This window comes from Ochotona curzoniae, unplaced genomic scaffold (genome assembly GCF_017591425.1).
Source record: "Ochotona curzoniae isolate NIBS_2020 unplaced genomic scaffold, NIBS_Ocur_1.0 contig_2692, whole genome shotgun sequence".
Lineage (NCBI taxonomy): Eukaryota > Metazoa > Chordata > Mammalia > Lagomorpha > Ochotonidae > Ochotona > Ochotona curzoniae.
This window is the reverse complement of record NW_024465556.1, coordinates 17,941,741-17,965,203: the sequence shown is the minus strand read 5'-3', so window position 1 is coordinate 17,965,203 and position 23,463 is coordinate 17,941,741. Positions and strand designations below refer to the sequence as shown.

Genomic DNA, 23,463 nt, shown 5'->3' with positions numbered 1-23,463 from the left:
CAGGCAGGTGATGAAAATCTGAGGAGGGGAGAAATCAGAATTTTGCTTTTTTTTTTTCTCCTCCAATAACATTTACCTTACTGGCCCAGGCGTCTTCATCCCATGAAGTGAGCTGCAGTACACGAATGATCTCATTGATCTCAGCACTCATCTTCTCGACGGTGAAATTGCGATTTTTCAAGGCTTCTTCTATTCCTTGGTTTTTGGAGTTTTTAGTTGTTACAAAAATCTTCATAGCTGTGAAAACAAACAAAAGATCAGAAACTAAGTCTGGGAACTTAACCTTGCTCTGTAAGAGTATTCCCACAAGCTTTTCCACATTTTGAACATACTTTATTTGGGGCTTCTAAGGCCTTAAAAGGAACATAAAGAAAAGACACTGCAAATCTGCCAATAAAGCAACAACTTGCATTATAAAGAAAACTCAGGCATAAAATATTCTCACAATATGATCAGAAAATGAACTTAACCAGTTACTACTCTAGGCCCTAACTCTGGCTCCATGTACCGCAAACATAGTAGGACAGGACTGAAAAAGCCTTCAGTAGGGCCCAGCATGGTAGCCTAGTGGCTAGGATCCTCCCCTTCCACGTGCCAGGATCCCATAAGGTCACCAGTCCTGTCATGTGGGTGCCAGTTTGTGTCTCAGTTACTCTACTTCCCATCCAGCTCCCTGCTTGTAGCCTGGGAAAGCAGTCGAGGATGGCCCAAAGCATTGGGACCCTGCACCCTCATAGGAGATCCAGAAGAAGTTTCTGGCTCCTGGCTTCAGATCAGCTCAGGTCTGGCCATTGTGACCACTTGGGGAGTGAATCATTGGATGGAAGATCTTCCTCTCTGTCTCTCTTCCTCTCTTCCAATAAAAATAAATCTTTAAAAAATTTTTTTAAAAACACCAGCAATGCTGCAAATGCAACACGTGACCACCTACCATCCTAGCAGAATATCCAGAATCAAGATAGCCTTCTAGAATTTCTCTCAACATATGGCAGGGACCTTACAGTCCTCCCACGCCATGCCCTATCCTCCAAAAAAGATATGGATAACTGGAGAGAGTAACTTCCCATAAAATAATATACTGTGAAGAAAAAAACTTCAATAAACTGTATCCTCAACAACTTCTGCTATATGAGACAGCTGACTACAAAGTCTTATCTCTCATGAACAGTTCATGACTCTATTTTTGTTTTCCAGTTCCCATAGGAGCTTTTTAGCACCCAGTGTTGTGGTATAGTGGATTAAGCCATTGTCTGCAAAGCTGGCATCACATATGGGTGGTGGCAGAAGTATCAGCTACTCCACTTCCGATCCAGCTCTCCGCTAACGCACCTGGGAAAGCAGTGCAAATAGCCCAAGTGCTTGAGTCCTGGCACACATATGAGAGACCTACATGGGGTTCCAGATCACAGACCCAGCTCTGGCTGCTCTGCCCATTTGGGGAGTGAACCAGCCAATAAAAAATCTCTCTCTCTCTCTTTCTTCCTTTCTCTCCCTCTGCCTTTTGAATACATCAATAAATTTAAGAAAAAAAGAGCTTTTTTAAAAATTGCTATAGCAATAACTGAATATAGCAGTAACTGAACATCACAAATGACATGTCTCACAAGATTTCAAAGACAAAGCTGCACTCTTAGAACCAAGGTAACTAACCCACAGTGTGACTAATATAACTTCTACAAACCATGAGATTTCTGGGACCTACAAGACGTGCAGTGAGCACAACTCCGTTTGCCAACTGAGAGATCAACCACCATGTTTGTATCTGTGAGCTCTGTCCAAAGGAACAGGATCCCGACTGATGACCAAAATGACATATTCACAATATAAAGAATCATTCAGTGTATTTTAGGAAAAACTATGTACACTGGAAAGGACTGAGTTCACTTTAAATACACACACACACACAGTGTAGCTGACAGTTATTTTTTCTATACAAGTGAAGCCATAAAAACTCAATGTCAAAAACTTGAGCTTCTGAAGGAAGCTGCACCTGCTGGGGAAGAGTCTGCCAGAGCTCTGAAAGAACAGAACTAAGCTCAGGAAGGGTAATTCCAAATCCAGAGCAGGAGATGGAGAGCATCAGACTAGACGAACGCTGATGTTTGCCAATCATCTGTAGCCATCCTATGATAATCAGAGTCCTTTTTTCCTACACAGGCAGAAGGACATGCAACAATCACATAATGAACTTCAGAGGTTAGAACATGTGAACGTTTGGTTTTTTCCCCCTATAAAATAAAGTGTGGGCAGGAAATAACCTGAAATGAGAACTGGAAGCAGCTCCTTGACAGTGTTCATCGAGTTCACCAGCATCACTCGGTGCTCCTGGTGCGTCAGCTCCTGCTGCCTCTCGTCAATCATCTTGGCCATCTTGGTCATTCCTGGCCAGGAGAAGCAATGGCACAGGGTCAGCACAGGGCAACCCAGAGCCCGGCTTCCTTGGGCTCCATCTATGAAGATCCAGTCTAACGGCATGCTTAGTTTATACTCTAAATATGACACAATGCTCACATTTGTCATCAATATACTTATAAATATGAAATGATATTGAAATTAGTAACTCCATTTGTAAAAAATAAATCCACAAGCACAAGAACAATATTTTACCAGACTACTCTGTATGCAAGTTTCACATTTTGTGTCTAGTCATGTAATAGCATACATGGTAATCTCATGTGAGTTTAGTACTCAATCTAATCACCGGGAAAAGTTGTAAGAATAGCGGACCAGTGCAGTGGCACATCAGGCTAATCTTTTGCCCTGTGATGCTGGCATCACACATGGGTGCTGGCTCATGTCCATGCTGCTTCTCTTCTGATCCAGGTTCCTCCTTTTAGCATGGGAAAGCAGCAAAGGATGGCCCAAAACCTTGGGACCCTGTACCCACATGAGAAACCACAAGAAGCTCCTGACTCCTGGCTTCAGAAGGCCCAGCTTTGGCTATTAGAGTCATTTGAGGAGAGAAAACCAGATGAAAGGCCTTCCCTTCTTGTCTCTCTTCCCTTTGTAAAATCTACCTTTCAGATAAAAACAATCCTTAAAAATTTGTAAGAATAGGCCCAGTGTACACACACACACAAAAAAAAGACCCAGTGCAGTAGCTTAGTGGTTAAAGTCCTCATCTTACACGCCCAGGATTCCATATGGTTGCTGGTTCAAATCCCAGCTGCTCCACTTCCTTTCCAGCTCCCTGTTTATGACCTAGGAAAGCAGTGGAGGAAGGCCCAAAGCCTTGGACCCTGCACTCGCGTGGGTGACTTGGAAGAAGTTTGTGGCTCCTGGCTTCAGAATGGGTCAGTACTGATCGTTGTGGCTACTTGCAGAGAGGACCAGCAGATGCAAGATCTTTGTCTGTCTCTCCTTCACTCTGTAAGTCTAACTTTCCAATGAAAATAAAATAAATCTTTAAAAGAAATTTGAAAGACTAGTAATGATATATTTTGTTTTCACCTTAATATTTTCTTATGCTTTCCAATTTTTCCAAAATAAGCATGCACTATTTTTAAAATTAGAAACAAGTAGAAATGTTATAAAAATAATCATAAGGATGACAATGTTTGAAAGCATCTGGTGTTTGGCATCAGCCTGCCAGCACTTTTTGTTTACCTTGGTTATCATTCAAAGGCATTATGTGATTTTCCAAAGTCCTGATTTCCAAATTGCTCCTGGGAGTTCTTAAATTGATTTAGCATCAACAGTTCACATAAAACAAAAGAATCTTAGAAGGTGGTTAACCAAGCTAAAAAGTGAAACATCAAATGTGCCTTGTCAAAGGTTTCACTCATACTTTAAGGACCTTCAAAATCATGTTATAAGCCTGTAACATCAAAAGTTGTATCTGTTTGTATATTTTGAACAGCAATGCCCAGATGCCTCAACAATCATTTCAAAATGAGATTTAACCACAACAGCTCTTCTTGCACTGCAGATTCAATTATATTACGCAGACATGGGCTAGGGCATGAATTCACAATAGCAGGCAGGCTAATCAGCCATCCAAGAGGTCACAAAGGCCGGCTGGCAGACAGTGCAGGAATGCTGTGTGACACGGAAGGCGCCTTCAGCTCTACGCTAAGAAAAAAAGCATTCCCTAATCTTCCAGCACCATTTACAATGTCTGGTGTGATTCCTAAGATGGAGCCAAATGCTATGGGAGGCAGATGATGATTTCAAAGAGAGTAACATCTTCTCAGTAGAAGCACAGCCATCAGCTTCATCCACAGAGCTCAAACTACCTATGGGAGCGCCCACAGCGTCACCACATGCCTTCTGCAAGATGTAGGTGAACACTGCTTCCTCTCAATCCCGCATTAAAAAATCCATTTTATAAAAAATATTATAAAAATTAGATATGACTAACCTGGCCCAAGATTCTTTGTGTACGTGACCAAATCTTCCATGGTCTCCACCACCTCTGCCACTGTAAGATATTCCAAAATTCCTTTGCAAACTCTAATGATTTTACGAACCTGAAAGCATATTTCAGAGTATTCAGTCAAGTGAGTGGACAGTACACAGAAAACATGAAGGTAGATATGTACCTGATTAACATTTTATCAGACCAAATCATAAACCTCCTTTGTTATTGTGAAGCCTGGGACTTCTGTGTGGGAGAGGTATGCACCACCCTCATTGCCTACCTCAGCCTCGTCGAAGGTAAGGAGAAGGTCCGACGTGCCAGAGAGGATGCCCCTGGATCCATCGATTAGATAGTCTCGAGCAGGAACAGAGTAAGGGTCCGACTGAAGCATCTGGGCTGCCTGGACAAGCTTGGTGCAAGCATTCTCAACCCTGTGGGGAGGAGCACAGGTCAACTCTTTAGTAGAACCAAGAGAAAGATTAGCATGCAAATGGAAAGAACACAAATGCAATACAAATGTAAACCTATATTCTTTTTTTAAAAAAAGACTTATTTTTACTGGAAAGGTGGATTTACAGAGAGGAGGAGAGACAGAGAAAGAGCTTCCATTCACTGGTTCATTCCCCAAGTGGCCACAATGACTGGAGCTGAGCCAATCCAAAGCCAAGAGCCAGGAGCTTCTTCTGCGTCTCCCACGTGGATCCAGGGTCCCAAGGACTTGGACAATCCTCTGCTGCCTTCCCAGGCAATAAGCAAAGAGCTAGATTGGAGGTGAGGCAGCCAGGACACAAATCAACACCCATGGAAAATAGCCAAGACCAACTATCAACAGAACCTAAGTTTTCAGATTTTAAATATTACAATTAAGGATAGCACATTCATTCATTCAGTTAATGCACTAAGCACTCACTCATAGTTATTTCTTAGCAACAACAAAAATGATTAAATATGCCTTGAGGGGCCCAGCAGCGTGGTCTAGTGGCTAAAGTCCTCACCTTGAACGCCTGGGATCCCATATAGGCGCCGGTTCTAATCCCAGCAGCTCCGCTTCCCATCCAGTTCCCTGCTTGTGGCCTGGGAAGGCAGTTGAGGACGGCCCAAAGCTTTGGGACCCTGCACCCGTGTGGGAGACCCAGAAGAAGTTCCTGGCTCCTGGCTTCGGATCAGCATAGCATCGGCCATTGTGGTCACTTGGGGAGTGAATCATCAGACGGAAGACCTTCCTCTCTGTCTTTCCTCCTCTCTGTATATCTGACTTTCCAATAAATAAATAAATCTTTTAAAATAAATAAATAAATAAATAATAAAGTACAATTAAAAACAAAACAAAACAAAAAAATATGCCTTGAGAGTCCTACAGTAGTTTGCTACATCTCTGTTACTCTTATTCTCCTCTACTCTATACAGATTATCATCACAAGATGGTGCACAAGGAATTAAACCCTTGACAACATTTTCAGATTTGAACATCTGTTAACAAAATGCCAAAGCACTGATTTAAGTAAAATTTAATAACCATACAAGGGAATAAACGGCAACACAAAAACCAATATGAGGTAATGCATAAATATCTCATTCATATAGCTAAATGGATTTGTTTAACAAAATCACTGGATCATTTGAAAATAGCCCTATAAAACCACATAGCTAATAAAAAGGTTACTGGCATTAATGAACCAGTTATTAATAACTTAATGTTAGCACAGCTCAATACAGACTTCCAGATCTGCCACAGGTTTGGATGACAGGAGGTTTTCATTTAAAAGAGGAATCCAAAACACATAAATCAAATAGCCTCCTTGACTCTTATACCACTCAAGTGTATTCATTCATTCAATTGTTCACTTATACAGAGTTGGAAAGAATCTAACAAATCACCTTTAATCTATTTAGTATATCCATTATGTTATAACTGACTATAAAGATGAGGGATAAGCTATATAAAATTAAATGCTTAGCCAAAAATTGCACTCTCATTTGCATACAGAAAATGTCATACAAATAAAAACCTACATCACAGGGTTGTTTTGAGGATCAAAACAATACAAAAATCTGCACAAAGCATTGCTGAGCTAAGGGTAAAACAACTGAATCTACAGAACTTCAACTACATAAAACAACTACAGGTATGCAAATAGAGGCATAAACACTACAATCCCAGCTCCTGGGAAAGAGCACTTCACTATGCTAGTGTCAAAATCCATGTCAGGGAAGGGCAGCATTTCACTGATACACGTAAACTACTGATCAGTTTTTAAGAATGGAGTATTTTGGTCTTTTTAATTATTAAATTATAATTCTAGTTTAACTTTATTATATATACATTCAAATGTGTTACATTAAAAACCCATCTTTAAATGGACATACATGGAAAGCAGGCCTATCCTCCACTATTTTCTAGGAATTCAAATTTCATCCCCCTTGCAACCATGCTAAGCTTCCTCCATCAGTGCATAAATGTCTTTATAACACATTTCAGGCACACAGAAGCAAAAATGCACCTTTTTAGTACAAATAGGATCATAATATGTACACTCTGGGCACAATATTTTTACTTCTACATGTTTTATTTAAAATATATAGATTCCTCGTTCTTCTACAGACATGATCATTCACAATTTATTTGCCTGATGCAATAAGACACCTTCGATAAATATCAGTTTATCTGTGTAGCAACAGGATATATTCTAGAAATGTGTACAAAAAGCTCCATAAGAAATCCCTACAGAGTGTGGCTCGAAGACCCAATGACTAAATCCTCAGCTTGCTACAGTTCAATGGCTAAATTCTCACCTTACAAGCGCCGGGACCCCATATACTGGTTCATGTCCTGGCTGCTCCATTTCCCTTCCAGCTCCCTGCTTGTGGCCTGGGAAAGCAGTAGAGAATGGCCCAAAGCCTGGGGACCCTGCACCCATGTGGAAGACCCAGAAGAAATTCCTGGTTCCTGGCTTCAGATTGGCTCAGTTCTGGCCACTGTGGTTGCTTGAGGAATGAACCAGCGGACGAGTCTCTCCTTTCCGTAAATCTGACTTGCCTTTATAAGAAAAATAAATAAATCCTTTAAAAAAATAGAAAAAACAGCCTATATAGTGCAGGCTAGAGAGTTGCAGGTTGGTGAACACATGTAGTAGCAGGAAAACAGTGTGAACAGCATGGAAGCTTCAAGCAACTTGCTCTAACTCCTAGTTCTATCGTATTGCACCCAATGTGTCTCTTCCATTGGACGGTTCTTGCTGTATCCTTTATAATCAGGACATGCAATTTGTCTTGTTTGGCTTTTTAAAGATTTATTTATTTGAAAGACTGTTACAGAGCTACAGAGAGAAAGAGAGAAGGACAGAATGAGACAGTCTTTCATTTGCTGGCTCACTCGCCAAATGGTCACAACAACCAGAGTTACGCCAAACTGAAGCCGCAGACACAGAGCTTCTTCCCAGTCTCCCATGTGGGTGCAGGGACCCAAGCACTTGAGCCATGTTCTGCTGATTTCCCAAGCACTTAAACAGGGAGCTGGATCAGAGGTAAAGCAGCAGAGACTTAAACCAGCATCAACCAGAGATGCTGACAGCAGGCAGCCACTTGAACACTGTGCCACAGCCACAACCTCTAGATATTTTATTATTATTACTATTACTATTATTATTACTATTACTATTATTAATTTACAGAAAAAAAAGAAAAGGAAAGACAGGGCTTCCATTCACTGGTTCACTCTCCAAATGGCTGCAAAAGCCAGAGATGAGATGATCCAAACCCAGGATCCAGGAGCCTCTTCTGGGTCTCCAACATAGTTGTAGGGTTCTAAGGACCTGGGCCAAACCCTGCTGCTTTTTCCAGGCTGTAAGGAGAGAGCCTCACCTTGCATGCACCGGGATCCATATGGGCACGGTTTCATGTTCTGGCTGCTCCACTTCCCATCCAGCTCCCTGCCTGTGGCCTGGGAAAGCAGTAGTGGTGGTCTAAAGCCTTGGCCCCTGCACCTGCATGGGAGACCTGGAAGACGCTCCTGGCTTCAGATCGGCTCAGCTCCAGCCATTGTGGCCACTTGGGGAGTGAACCAGCAGGTGAAGGATCTTTCTGTCTTATCTTTCCTTCTCTCTGTAAATCTGATTTTCCAAATGAAAGCAAATAAATCTTTAAAAAATTAAATTAAGTAAGGTGATGACTTTTGTCTATCTTTTAATTGATGTTTTCTTAGATTACAATATCTGATACATAAGAAATGCAATAAATTTTTAATAAGGAGAGATAAAATTTAAATCAGTTGGTCCATAGAAATAATCAACTTTAAAGACTTTCATTGTTATTTTCAGCAAGCTAAGACCTTTAAAAAAAAAAAAGATTTGTTTCCTTATTTAAAAGTCAGTTACAGAGAGAGAGAGAAAGAGAGAGATCTATCATCTACTTGTTCTCTCCTAATCTGGTCACAAGAGCCGGCACTGTGCCCGGCTAACACCAGGAGCGTCTTCCACTTCTCCCACATAGCTGTAGTGTCCATTCTGCACTGCTTTCCTATAATATTAGCAGGAAGCTGTATCAGAAATGGAGCAGCTGGAACTTGAACCAACAAAAATTGTCACAGGTGACGACTTGGCTTGCTGTGCCACAACATTGGCCCCTGGGAACTTAAACCTTGATGAAATTATAGCAAGCAAAGATAAACATCACACAATGCAATTCTTGTGTTACACCTATTCACAAAGACCCAGATGATGTATTAGCTACTCAAAACTGGAGGGGAGCAGAACAAAAATCAAATGACAGGAATAGCCATTAAGGAGAAAGGAAAGTGAAAAATAAGAAAGATAAAATGGAACAGATTTGCAAGAATAAAATTGATTCTCCACTAATGTCTCCCTTGTGAGGTAAAATGACAGAGCCAGACCAGACACTGCACCAATTTTTTTTCCTACAATGAGACATCTAATCTGTACATTAAAATGTAATGGCACTCATAAAAGCCAAACAAATCCCACTATGACTATCCGGCAGTCAGAAACAGGAAGGAGTCTGTCTTGTCTGTGGAAAAAAATGGGTTTTTATTTAAATATTCAAGCTGCTTAACTTCTTAAAGTGGCCTTCTATCTTAAAACAAGACTTAAATTTTAAAGTAATATAAGGGACCAAATGAATAAGGTCCACTCCCTAATTACCATGTATCTTCACTGCTCTGATAATGTCGATTAATTTCAAGTTAGTCAACTAGTAAAAGTTAAGGTTGAGTTTTCAACCTAAATTAATAGAAAACTCCCAAGCCATAGATAAGTGATTCAAAGGCAGCTTCCCAGAGATCACCCTTAATCCACCACCATGAGTCCAAGAATGGTAGCCACATCTAAGACAATTGAGAATTACAAATTCCTCAGTTCCATGTGATTTCCATTATCACTCATCAAGAAACAAATGTCAGCTGCATTTTCTTAAAATTTATTTATTTCTATTGGAAAGTTAGATTTATAGAGAAAAGGAGAGATAGAAGAAAAAATCTTCCATCTGCTGGTTCACTCCCCAAGTGGCCATAATGGCCAGAGCTGAGCTGATCCAAAGGCAGCAGCCAGGAGCCTCTTCTGAGTCTCCCATGTGGGGTGCAGGGTCCCAAGACTTTGGGTTGTTCTTGACTGCTTTCCCAGGCCACAAACAGGAAGCTGGATGGGAAGCGGGGCTGCCGGGATTAGAACTGGCACCCATATAAGCTCCTGGCACATGCAAGACAAAGACTTTAGCCACTAAGTTACATGTAATTCTGACTTTCCAATTAAAAAATTTAAATAAATAAAAGATTACTAACTTGGCAGAAGGAGCTAGACATCAAAAGCAAATATATACAAATAAGTTTCTTTAAAATCAATCATTTGAAAGAAAGAGAGATATAGTCCACATTCCGGTCCATTCCTCAAAAAGGCTGTGAGAGCGAGGGCTGGGCCAGAAGGAAGTTGGAAGCAGGTAAGTCAAGCTGAGTTTGTTACATGGTGAGTGACAGCAGGCAAGCACAAGAGCCATCACCTGCTGCCTCCCAAGGCATATATTAGCAGGAAGCTGGAATTAGAAATGCAGCAGCAACTTGAACTCAGATTCTCTGGTAAGAGATGAAAACATCTCCAAGGGCATCTTACCTGCTAAATCAAAGGCCCCTTCCCAAATTAGTATTTACAAGTATGTCCAACACATTCCAAGGACACAGAACCAGGAATATCATTATTGCCTGAGAGGTCAAGAAAGTTGTGACATAGTGGGTAAAGCCTGTTCTTCTCCTGCTTCCAGAAGCTTGGCACTGCTGTTATAAAGATTACTCTTAACAGCATCGCACAGATTTCTTTTCTAAATGGTTTGCTTAATTCTGATATTCATTGGTCACTAGGCTATCTCACCAGGCCCCCTGAAAATTTTTATTTCACAGAAGTTGAAATAACCCTGGAGCGGATACGGGCAATAGGTGTTTACATCATGGGACCATTGTTACATAGAGAGAGCAGTAGTAAGACCACAGCACACCTGATCACACAAAATCCTGCACTGTTTGGCAAGGGTTATTGCTGCTTTCTTCTTGACCCTTGTTGAGCCCTTCTTTGCCTTCCCACATCGACTTGGTTTCTCAGAGATCAAAACGAGCGAAGAACACTTCCCAGTTTGAGAATACTATCACATTATGATACATTGAAAGGCTTACATGTAATCATCGTAACTGCATGCTAACAATCATCTTTTAAGACTCCCTCTTTTTCTCTATGACTACATGTACGGCCTTATTTGAATGAAGTATCTAGACCCTTTAGGATACAAAACCTGAGTGAGAAACAATGGATGGTAACAAAGAACAGACCATCAAATTCTTTCTGCTTCCCCACTTATTAGAGCCACCCCTTTAAAGGACTGTGAAATGTCGCTACTGAGATCCCCAAATTTCTCCCTTCATGAGCATTAAATTATTACCCTGTGGAAATGTGTTTCAGTAAAATTTCGGGCATCAGCAATATGGCAATTCAGCCATTCCAATATCCCTCAAACAGAAAATACTGCCTCCAAAATCAACTCATTTCCTCCTCAGATCCCTTTGTGTATTTAAATATGACACAGAATATAGTAAAACGTGAGGTCTGGCACAGAGATTAAGATGGCACTCCTTGAGATACCTGTATTCCATATCTGAGTACCAGGTTTGAGAACCAGCTCCACTCCTGATTCCAGTGCCCTGCTAATGTGCACCCTGGGAAGCAAGAGCTCCCTCCCATCCACATGGGACAATCAAACTGAGTTCTGAACTCCTGGCTCTAGCCTGGTCCATAATCCTTGTTGTTGTGGGTATTCGGGGAGTAAATAACAGATTAAAGAAATTTTAGTCTCTGCCTTTCGAAAAAAAAATGCAAATAGATACTTTTTCGGCAGGGGTAAAGGAGATGCAGGAAAATAACATTTTCTTTATATACTAGTCGGTGGATTCCAATTATACTGTAATACAGTCTGTGATGTCCCAATGATAGGTAATAAATATGATTTGCTCCTGAAGTTGCCACTTTGAGAAAGCTGGAGGATCTTCAGCTATCAGTCATCTAGAAAACTGAGTAAAGATCACAAGCACAGTTATAATATTTGAGTGGGAGTACAATGCCATGCTTTAATCTACTCCAAGTACATCAACTCCCCCAGTGCATGCTGTGCTGTTCCCACCCTGTACTCCTAGACTTAAAGATACCACAGACCTCATCCACCAACATTCCTTTCCCTGTCCCAACTCTCTCAGGGTACAACACAATGCAAAGTGGCCTTCTCGTTCTTATCAAGGTCAAACAGTGATAGAACAGGGCACTACATGTGCACAACCAAAATGAAAACTGAAAACAAAATGAGCCATACTAAATATACACAGTTTTCACTTGTCATTTATATCTTAGAGCTGAGGGAGCTGGAATTCAAGGTGAAGGAAAGCCTCATGAGTCATACTGACTGCGACCAAAACCCCATAAGGACAATACCAACCTCTTTGTCAGAGCATGTATACTGAGCAAACAAAGCTCGCTCTCTCCTCTCTCTCACTACCCAGAGGCTCAATGAATTCTTTCCTTTCAGAGGAGATTAAGAGTAGGCAGCCAGTTTTGCCTTCACCTTCAAACAAAACAGGATTTGGCCTGAGTCAAGAGATAAGGAAAGTGGCATGTTGGGAACAAACAGAAGCATTAAAGTGTATGCTTCTCAAGTCTTGGTAAGCAACTCATTTCAAAGATGGAGTATGAGTCATAATCTTTGAGTCTTTAAAAACCTGAATGACTGACTAGTCCTGTTCTTTCTTTATTTCTCCTTTTTTTTTTTTCTTAACACCTTTTTCAACTGTGGCATCAGCACCACAAGAAATGATTCTGAGCCAACAAAGTTCAACAAGGAACTCTGCTAACTGCCAAGTCCACTGGCTTCCTATGGTCTTTTTTCTACCTCATATCAGTGTGATGACAGACATATATGGAGCACAAAAGCAAGTGGGTTCTATAGATACTAATACTTCTCAAACGCATGTCATTATCAGTAAGATAAAGAAGTGTTTGGGAGGCCAGCACTGTGGCACACTAGGCTAAGCTTCTGCCTGCAGTGCCAGTTCAAATCCTGAGTGATTGACCCAAATTCCAGCTTCTAGCTTGTAGCCTGGGAAAGCAGTAAAGATGACCCAATACTTGGGACCCTGCACTCATGTGCAAGACCCAAAAGAAGCTCCTGGCTCCTGGCTTTGGACAGGCTCACTTCCAGCTGTTGTGATCATTTAGGGAGTAAACTAACAGATGGGAGGATCTGACTCTCTTTCTGTAAATCTATTTTTCAAATAAAAAATAAAATTAATCTAAAAAAGGGACTTTAGAATTTTGTTAAATTCGCTATACCTTTTTGTTCTTGCACATAACTTTCTTCATTGATAATTAAGTCTCATTATTATTATCTGAACATCATTATGCTCCCAATCACTGTTCTACAATATAATATAATGAATGAATTAGAGCTATGGATAACAAAATGCAAAAAAAAAAATAGAATATGCACAGTAACAGTATTTGCATTAAGAAATGAGAATTTGAATAAGAAGTTGAGACAAGCTTACAGCACAATAACATCAAGTATCAGTCACTAGAAAGAATACTAAATAAATCTTTAACTGAATCTAAAACCCAGCAAGTTCATGAATTTACAACCATCTAACCTTTGAAATATATAAAGTTAACACTGAAAATCAGCAATAAAATTGATCAGTGTTCAGTTAGTATAGATTTTTAAATAATATTTTAGTCATACACTGACAGTTCAGACAAAACAGTAAGGCTGTAAAAATACTCGCTAATAAGAGTTGTATGTTGATCCAGTTGATACAAATAAAACCCAAACAAAAGAGAATATCCTTCCTTTTAAACAAGCAAAATAAACCTAGCAAAAAATGACTATTTACAATGTTATAAATGAATTTCTAAGAATTGGCATGACACCAACACTTCTTTCCTTCTGGAAAGAATGTAATTGAATTAGAAATACCACAACAAGATGGTAGAAAGAATCCTGAACATGTTAAAAAGTATTCCTAAATAACATGATTAAATAAGAAAATCACAGCCAAAACTACAGAAAATTTAAACCTGAAAGGGCAGAGAGCAAAACTGAGTCTTAAAAGTATTTACTTAAGAATAAGAAAAACTGCACATAAAGCTAAAATACTGAAAATAAAATATTCAAATAATAAAATAATCAAAAGGATAGAATTTAATAAAATAGGTTTTCAGCAAAAACTAATAAAAATAAAAATTTCAACAAGGTCGCATATGGGACGCTAGTGCTGCAGGAGCAGGCTTTGCCTACTATACCCTGCACCAGCTGCAGCAGTGTATATTTTTAAATCACAGCCAAGTAGTATTTATCTTAGAGATGTAAGCACAACTCATTATCAGAAAACCTACATTCATGTAGAGCACATACTATTTTAACAGAGTAAAGGATTAAAACTGTACCATTGTCTCAATAAAGAAAGAACAATTAATACAACCGGCACGATGGTGTAGTAGTTAAAGAAAGAACAATAAATACAGCAGAAAGTCTGCTGCTGTGGTGGAATAGCAAATCAAGCCTCCAGTGTCGGCATCCCATATGAGCATGGGTTCGAATCCCACCTACTTCACCTCCTATCCGGCTTCCTGCTAATGGACCTAGGAAAGTAGCAAAAAAAAAAAAAAAAAATCTTGGCCTGAGTACTTGGGCCCCTGTACCCACATGGGAGATTCAACAGGAGTTCCAGGCTTTTGGAACTTCAGCCCCAGCCACTGCAGCCATTTGGGCTGCAAATCAGCAGATATAAAATCTCTCTATCTCTGCTTCTCTCTGTCTCTCTGTACCTTTGCCTTTCAAAGAAATACATTTTTTTTTAAGATTTATTTTTATTATTTTTTTTAATTGGAAAGGCAGATATACAGAGAGGAGAGACAGAGAGGAAGATCTTCTGTCCGATGATTCACTCCCCAAGTGAGCGCAATGGCCGATACTATGCCGATCCAAAGCCAGAAGCCTCCTCCGGGTCTCCCACGCGGGTACAGGGTCCCAAAGCCCCGGGCCGTCCTCTGATGCCTTCCCGGGCCACAGGCAGGGAGCTGGAAGGGAAGCAGGGCTGCCGGGATAGAACCGGCACCCACAGGAGATCCCGGGCGTGCAAGGCGAGGACCTTAACCAGTTGCGCCACCACGCCGGGCCCAAAGAAATACATTTTTAAATTATCAAAATAACTGAGTTTTCTTTTATTTTAAATAAAACAATTTAGGGGAAAAAACTGACTAGCTATGGAAATATAATCAATAAATATCCCTTTTTTATTCAGATACATTCAGAAATATGATTTTACTCATTTAACTCTCATATTAACTATCGCATTTGAGATTACCATAAAGAGGGTATAAAAGAATCTTGGCACACTGGAAAGCACACTAGATTTGGAGTCAGATAATCCAGGGTTGGAATCCTACCCATGTAACTTGTCACAAATCACTGAGCTCCTAGTCTCAGCTTCTCCACCTGCAGAGGAAAGTGGATCAAATGGCACAACTCAAAGCACCCAGCTCTAAGAAGATATATAATAAATAGAGCCATTTTACTAAAACTCAAGAAAAGACCAACAGATTTTAATGACTGCATTTAAAAAAGTTAAGAATCAGAACTTCTTAATGCTTTGCAGAAAAAGAATTAAGAATGAGAACTTCTTAATTTTGGTCTAATATATTGGAAAAATCAAGTAGTATTTAAGGGATGGTCTGTATCGAATTGCTTTTAGTGTTTCTGTAGGGTAGAACTGGGACAGCCAGTAACCTCAGTTCACCTATAAAATAATGAAATAGCAATTAACTAAACAATCTTTATGAGTCCTTTTAACTTTAAAATGTTATGGTTGTAACTACTTCACAGAGTTTGAGAGATGCAAAATAATGCTCTACATCACAAATGACATCTCGTCTACTAGTTCTTTGGAAACGCTTAGGCAAAGTGTAAACTGTTATTCTAGAAGAGTGCGGTACAAAGTCCTGACTGGAGGTTGAGACTTTCTAGGAGGATTGACAGTAGAGAGAATATGGACTTATAAGTCCTGAAACCTGAGCTAGCTGAGCAAACCTGAACTGAGCCTAACCATGTCAAATTTCAGTCTTCTCCCATAAAATGATTTATACTCCTTAAAACTCATGTTCTCAGCATTACATGAGCTAAAAAAAATATTTTTTAACTTTGCCTAATAATAGGTATTCAATAAACGCAAACTTCCTTTGACCCCTTCAGTTTTTTTAAACATATGATGTTCATTGTTCCACAGCCACGGAAACTAAAGTACTGCACATTTGAATTTTTATTTATTTATCTATTTGAAATGAAGACTGACAGAAAGGGAGAGATAGAGATAGCAGCACTCCAATACAGGAATCATGGGTGTCCCAAGAGGCAGCTCACCATCCCTTGCTTCTTTATTAATCATTAATGATAAATAAAGTAAATCAAAGATCCCATTTTTGCATGAAACTATTTTTAGCTCTTCTATAAATTAACCAAAATGACTCAAAGTTCGTTACTGATACAGACTAAAAACTTACAAATCGATTTGTCTGACAATGTCTGTGAAAAACAGTAACAGCCAACTTTCTTCAACGGAGACAGTTCAGAGATGGACCATTTAACATTTTATGGCTTGCTCTAGGTCAAAAAATGCAGCAAGGCAGATGAAAAAGGTGAAAGATTATCTCACAAAAATGTGGTCATCTACATGAAAACACAAAAACCTGCTCTTAGAACAGAAAGGATCACAAAATATACAAGTTGAACCCAAGCCCCACACAAAGGACACTGAGTGACAGGATCAAATAATTAATTCTAGAAAAAGATATTCTGGGCACTTTCCATTCATAAGTGTGTTTAAAAATAAAAATCTCATCATAAATTATTTTGAGTGCTCAAGACCAAAAGTAAAGAAAAAGCTAAAATTAGGAGCTGATCTAGGAAAATGACACTAGGACGTTAGGTCAAAAGAAATCTAAACCAAATGTTAAATATGATTTAAAACTCTACAAATATCTTCTCTGTGCATGAATATCAATTATGGTAAAAATCATACAACCAAATACAGTGTTGAACAAACAAAGTTCAAGAATTCAAACATGGTAATTCCCTAGGAGACATGAGTAATTATGATCATGTCATAACCGTGTACCTTCTCCCACATTATTTTAGGACATTCTTTTATTTAGTAGAACTAGATATTACAAGGTTTCTGAAACAAGTCAACCTGGTGAATCAATTCAAATTTTGGTTACTTCAAGCATACCTTCAGAGCAGCACTGTGGCCAGAAGTGACACCACTTTGCAGACCTAAATGTAACTGTCATTTCCATGCCTACAAAAAATGTACACCAGGCCCTTCTCAAGGAATTCACACCATCAGACCACATGAAAAGCCGCAAATTTTGATGCATCCAGATACTGAAAATCCTTACACAAGGACCAAAAGCTGCCTTCCTCTTTTCCTTTCCTTTCTGCTCCATGGCAGAAATAAAGGAAATTCCACAATCTACTACAAAGGCCACCTTTCTAAGGCAAATAAAACATTTGTCATAGACATTTCTCATATATAAGCTATCAATCTGAAGCAAAGTCACCCTGACAGAAAATGAATCCCGCTGGTTTGACAAACAGCTCATTCAGCATTACAACACCAGCACCTATGATTCATCCCACACTGGGCTATGAATCTTCCTGAGAAACCACTTCCCTGTCATCATCCTGCTGTGTAATGTTGGCAAAGGGCCTCTGCAGTCCAAATTCCTCTGCTTGGCTCTCAAAGACCCCCATCTATCCCTTTAAGCTTAGCTCCTACCAAGCCCACCAAGACACCTCCTCTCCTCACTGGCCCCTCAAAGCATCATAAAAACAAAGTCAGTATATTATATTTCAATGAAAGAAAAAACAGTGAACAGTAATGACAAGTATATTATCATACTTGTCATACACACACACACACACACACACACACACATATATATATACAGCTTGGAAAGTGACCTTCATTATATTCAACTTATTTTTTAAGTACAGAATTTCATCACTTTTACTAAATTACGATTAATACATCTCAAAAGTAATCATTAATTATTCACTGGTAAGAACTTCTATTTGGCTCTTAGAAAATTAGCCATAGAGGGAACATTCAATAAACACTTATCTAATTCATAAGTATGACTAGCCCATTAATCAATTATATATAAATATTAATTCTGACTACAGCTGTCTGTGACAAAGATGATGACCGATGATGATGATACAAGACATGGATACAGACATGGAATATAGTAGTTGGCTCCTGTACCAACAGTTCCAAGAACAAATGACTTCATACAGAGTGAGTGTAAACACAGTTTAACAAATGCATAGCAGTGGCATTCCTTACATTTCTAACAACCATGATTTCTACAATGATTTCTGTGGCAATCATCGTGAAACACTGTCTTGTGCAAGAATGTGGCTATGATTATAATCTTGAGTAAGAGAAGTAAATTAGGAATTCTGTTATTGTAGTTAGGAATCAGGTAACTTTTTAATTAATTTTATTTTTACTCGAAAGAGCCAAAGAGAGAAGCAGAGACTAAGAGAGAGGTGTTCTGTTCGCTGGTTCATTCCCCAAATGGTTGCAGCAGATGGAGCTGAGCATATCCAAAGCCAAGAAAGAGCCAAGTGGCTTTCTCTGAGTCTCCCAGATGGGTGCAGGAACCCAAGGACTTAATCCATCCTCCACTGCCTTCCTGGTCCATTAGCAGAGAGCTGGATTGGAAGCAGAGCAGCTAGGTCACAAACTGGCACTTACGAGATGCCACCACCACAGAGGCTTAGCTTAGTATGCCATGATGACAGTCCCGAACAGGTAACTTTGGCTCTGCTTTAGAGAAAGCCTTCCCACGGCAATACAAATCTTGTTTTATGTTAAAATCATTCTCACTTTTACAGAAGGAATTACATGAGTAATAAAAGGCCTCACCAATAATTACAGTTCACAGCAAGCGGGCATTTAACATTAGTGGTTGTGATGCTACATCTAATACTAAAGTGCCGGGTTTTGCTTCCCAGTTCTTGCTTTTGACTTCAACTTCCTGCCAATTCCAACCACTGGAGGCAGTGGTGATGGCACAGTTACTTGGGTTCCTGCCACCAGTGCAGGAGACCTAAACTGCATTCCCAGTTTCTGGGTTCAGTCTCTATCATAGCAGGCATTGGGAAATAAACCGGTGGCGGATAAATGCTTACACTCACACTGCCTCACTCTGTCCTTCTCAATGAAGAAAGAAATAGTTAAAAAAAAAAGAAAAGAAAAGCAATTAAAATCCACATACATGTTGAATATCCTGTGCAAAAAAATATCCTGTGCTTAGCACTGAAAGTTTCAGATTTAATCGCTTTTCATAGTTCAGATTTTTGAATTGGGACTGTTTTACTTGTACATAACTTTTAAACAATACTAAACCAATATTCCAACATACCCTTCACTTCTAGGCACACAGTCTCATGATTTTATTTTGATACCCCTGATTCAGAAAATACAATATCCTTCCCTTAAAAATATTTAAATGAACATCAGATGACTTAGGTATAAATCTACACACAAACTAAAAATAATCTTCGGTTATATCTAGCCCTGATTCCTTAACACTCTAGGAGTAAAACCTGATCTAACGATACATTTTTAAACTTATTTTTGCTCTTTCATGTTGCCTAAGACCTAAGTATTTGGAAATACTTGCAAAAATTGACTACAAAGGAATCCGCTCAAGCTTAGATCAGTTACGCCCTGAGAATATTGAAATATCAACCAAACAGCCGAAAAGAATGTCCTACTCAACAATTCCAAGGATGTCATTAATTGCTTCCATCTGTTTCCATCTCTGATCCCTCCCCCTCAAAGTCATGGCAGCTACTATTTTCTGCTCCATTTGCATTCTAAAGAAATGCACAAATAACTACCATGTTTATAATTTCACAATATTTATTTGCCCCAAAATTTGTTTGCCAACGCTACCCACACTGTTGTTGGTATTTGGGGCTATTCTTAATTAACATTTTTGGGTGTCATACATTAAGTTACATACATAGTTTAAAAATCACTCAGCAAATTTTTCTGTTGGTCATAACATAGCCTTTTCCCTTGATATCCATGGATACCAGTCCTTCTCCAATTTTTCCTTCATGATTCAACATAGATTCAAACCTTGGCATGGTCTCATCCATTGACAATCCTTACCTCAACCAATTGCTTCATTAAAAACCTACACAATCGGGAAGCAGGGGCATTTAGCACAGGGCATGACACCTGGGATACCTGTACCCCATATCCAAAGGCCAGAGTCCAAGTCCCAGTTCCCCTCTCCATCCTAGCTTCCCACAAAAGGGTTTCCTGGAGATAAAAGATGTTGTCTCAAACATTTGAGTCCCTACCACCCAAGTTAAGAGACTCAAATGGAGTTTCCAGCTCCTGGCTTCAGCTGCAGTGGCTATTGTGGATGTCTGGGGAGTGAACCAGCAGATGGGAGACCACGGTCTGCCTCTGCCTTTCCAATAAAATGAAAATTAATCTTAAAAATTTATAAATACATTACTTAGAAAAAATGCACCATGACAATTCCCCAATTCTGTCATTTCTTCCACATTTATTGGTTAGAATCCCCCCCTCCTTACCAACCAGGGATGATATCAGACTGTCCCTTTGTCGCATTTCCTCCTGCATTCCAAACCCAAATTTGTTATGTTTCCCCATTCTTTTCCTGCAGATTACCCTATCTTGTGTTTTTAACAATGGATCTAATCATATATTTGTTTTTCAAGTTGCTGCTCTATTAAAATAGCATGATGTTGGCCTGATTCCAAGTCTCCCCAATCAGAACTTGCCTCACAAGCATTTCTGCATAGCAGCTCCCTCCTTTTTAATTCTAAAAAGTCTCCTCAGGCCCAAGTGGGCAGTCAGATTTGAGCATTACTCCAGATTCCTTAAATAATCACCTTGGAATAACACAAAAGAATGTAACTCCATTATTATAGCATATATATGTACACACACACACATACACAAAGCAGATTGAGAGATACAGAGAGAGAAAAAGATTTTGTATTAGTTCACTTCCCAAACGTCCACAGAAGCTGGAAAGCCAGCCCAAAGTCAAGAGCCCATCAGGGCTGCCTGGTGAATGGCAGGAACCCAAGCACTTGGGTTATCCCTTCTCTACTTGCCCAGCTGCATTAGCAAGGAGCTGGATTGAAAGCAGGGTAGCTGAGATTCAAGTTGGCTCACCAACATGGGATGCAGTGCATGGAATGCAGAGGCTTAAATCATTGTACCACAACACCAGTACCAGTATTTTGGCCTTTAAATGGACTCATTTTGATTCAATAAATGGTTCTAATGCTACTGGGAAATGAAGTTTGTACAGAAGAGGCAGAATAAATGCTTATTTCTTTCCTTTAAGTCATCAACTACCAAAGTAAGAAAATGAAGTTCTCTTTCTTTTTTAAATTTCCTACATTCTTGAAAGCTGTGTCACAATTAGGGCATGTTTTTCTTAAAATCCTTCTAAGTACCCAAGGAAGCCTGTGAGAATGTGAATCATATTTCAAAGGTTTATCTCTGGGAATGAGCAGAAAAAAATGTCCTGAAAAAAATCCATTTACCAATCAAATTATATTTATAGACTAAGATATGAGGATGAGGTAACTTTTTGTAGAGTCATCTGATACTGATACTGATACTTTCCTGATACTGAAACACAAGGTTCAATGTCTCATCATGCTGTGTATCTTTCAGGGAGCAAGGAACAATCTGGAAGAAGCTAGAGCTATACATTCAGTGTAAGGTGTAAGTTTAATTATAACCATATATTTGACAGCACAGGGTTCCTCAATGTCACCACACCAGTGGAACAGTTTATGAACAAAACAGCAAGAGAGAAGCCCGAAGAAACATGGGAGGTTACCAAGACCAATAAAAGAAATACAAAAAAGATCCTCCCACAAAGCACATCCGAAAAAGACCAGATGCTTCCGCTACCTTCCTGACAAAGACATTTCCCAAAATTGACAATATTTTCTGTAAGAAGCACTTGCTCAAGTTAGAAACAAGAAGACATCAATACGGACAAAAATTTTACATCTGTTTAACAAAAATAACAGAACATATGGATGACAAAAATAAGTGAACACTTCTAGCTTTATTTGAAACTGTTACATAATATACATACAGAAAACTTCACAAATACATACATATAACAGTGAAAAATTATAAAACCACTATGAAATTCAATATTTACATCAAGAAATAGAATATTATTATGAGTTTAAAAGTCAGTGTATGGCACTACTCAAGTATAAATGTCTGTCTTCCCAGAGACACCAGCCTCCCAACTTTGTTGATCATGAACCCCTGACCAATCTTTTATCTCTCTGCCCATCTTTGTCACTGTACATCCTTAAAACCCTGATCATTTTCTACATTTCTGAAATTCAAATAAACAGGATTCTTTTTTTCAGATTTTCAAAAATTTTTATTTGAAAGGTAGAGTTACAAAGAAAAGGAGAGATATGCAGACAAATTTTCTATCCACAGGTTCATTCTCCACATGACCACAATGGCTAGACTTGTGCAGATCTGAAGCCAGGAGCCAGGGGCTTCCTACAGGTCTGCCATATAGGTATAGGAACTCAAGGACCTGAGCCAGCCTCTGTTAATTTCCCAAGACATAAGCAGGGAGCTGGATTGGAAATGGAACAGCCAGGACACAAATTGGTGCCCATATGGATGCCAGCAATGCTGGCAGAGGGCTAGCCTAGTACACCACTCTCCTGGCCCCAATAAATGGTATTTGTACACTGGGATTATCTTTTTAAGATTTATCTATTTTAAACAGTGACAGAGAGGGAAATGTTTCACCTGCCTACTCCCCAATGGCTGCATCAGCCATTTTTGGGTCAGGTCAAAGTAGAATACAGAAATTCAATTCAAGCCTACCACATAAGTTTATCTGAAAATGAGAGAGAGAGAGGCACATAGAGAAAGATGTCTTCCAACCATTGACTCACTCCCCAAATAGCCACAAATGCCAGGACTGGCCTAATCTAAAGCCAGGAGCCAGGAGCCAGGACTCTATCAGTCTCTCATGTGGATGCAGGGGTCCAAACATTTGGGCCATCTTCTACTGCTTTCCCAAGTACATTAGTAGAGAGCGAAATCATAAGTGGAGCAGCCAGACCCTGAACTGGTACCCTTATGGATGCAGACACTCTAGGCAGTGGCTTCACCTACACTATGGTGCCAGTCCAGAGCCATTTTCTGCTGCCTTCTCAGGCACATTAGCAGGGACTCAGATGGAAGCAGAGCAGCCAGGACTCAAACCAGCACTACAACATGGGATACCAATGTCATAACTGGGGGCTTAACTTCCTCTGCACCACAACATTCATCCCCTGTACATCTTTTGCTCATCCTTCAATTATTTGTGAGATACATTTGTTCCTTTTTTAGCAATTGATATAAAATTCATATAACATAGAATTTATCATTTTTGAGAAATTCACATTCC

General features: G+C 39.5%; 1 protein-coding gene across 2 annotated transcripts in view; it reads right to left on the bottom strand.

Annotated features, from left to right (window-relative positions):
- Nucleotides 1-23,463, bottom strand: part of VCL (vinculin) — a 99,241-nt gene that overhangs the window by 38,631 nt on the left and 37,147 nt on the right. For both annotated transcript variants that reach the window (XM_040975990.1, XM_040975991.1), the window contains exons 3-6: nucleotides 4,641-4,791; nucleotides 4,361-4,469; nucleotides 2,259-2,381; nucleotides 77-237 (exon numbers count right to left, since the gene is read on the bottom strand). In XM_040975990.1, coding sequence (XP_040831924.1) covers nucleotides 77-237; nucleotides 2,259-2,381; nucleotides 4,361-4,469; nucleotides 4,641-4,791 — 544 coding nt within the window. The remainder of the gene's footprint in view (nucleotides 1-76; nucleotides 238-2,258; nucleotides 2,382-4,360; nucleotides 4,470-4,640; nucleotides 4,792-23,463) is intronic.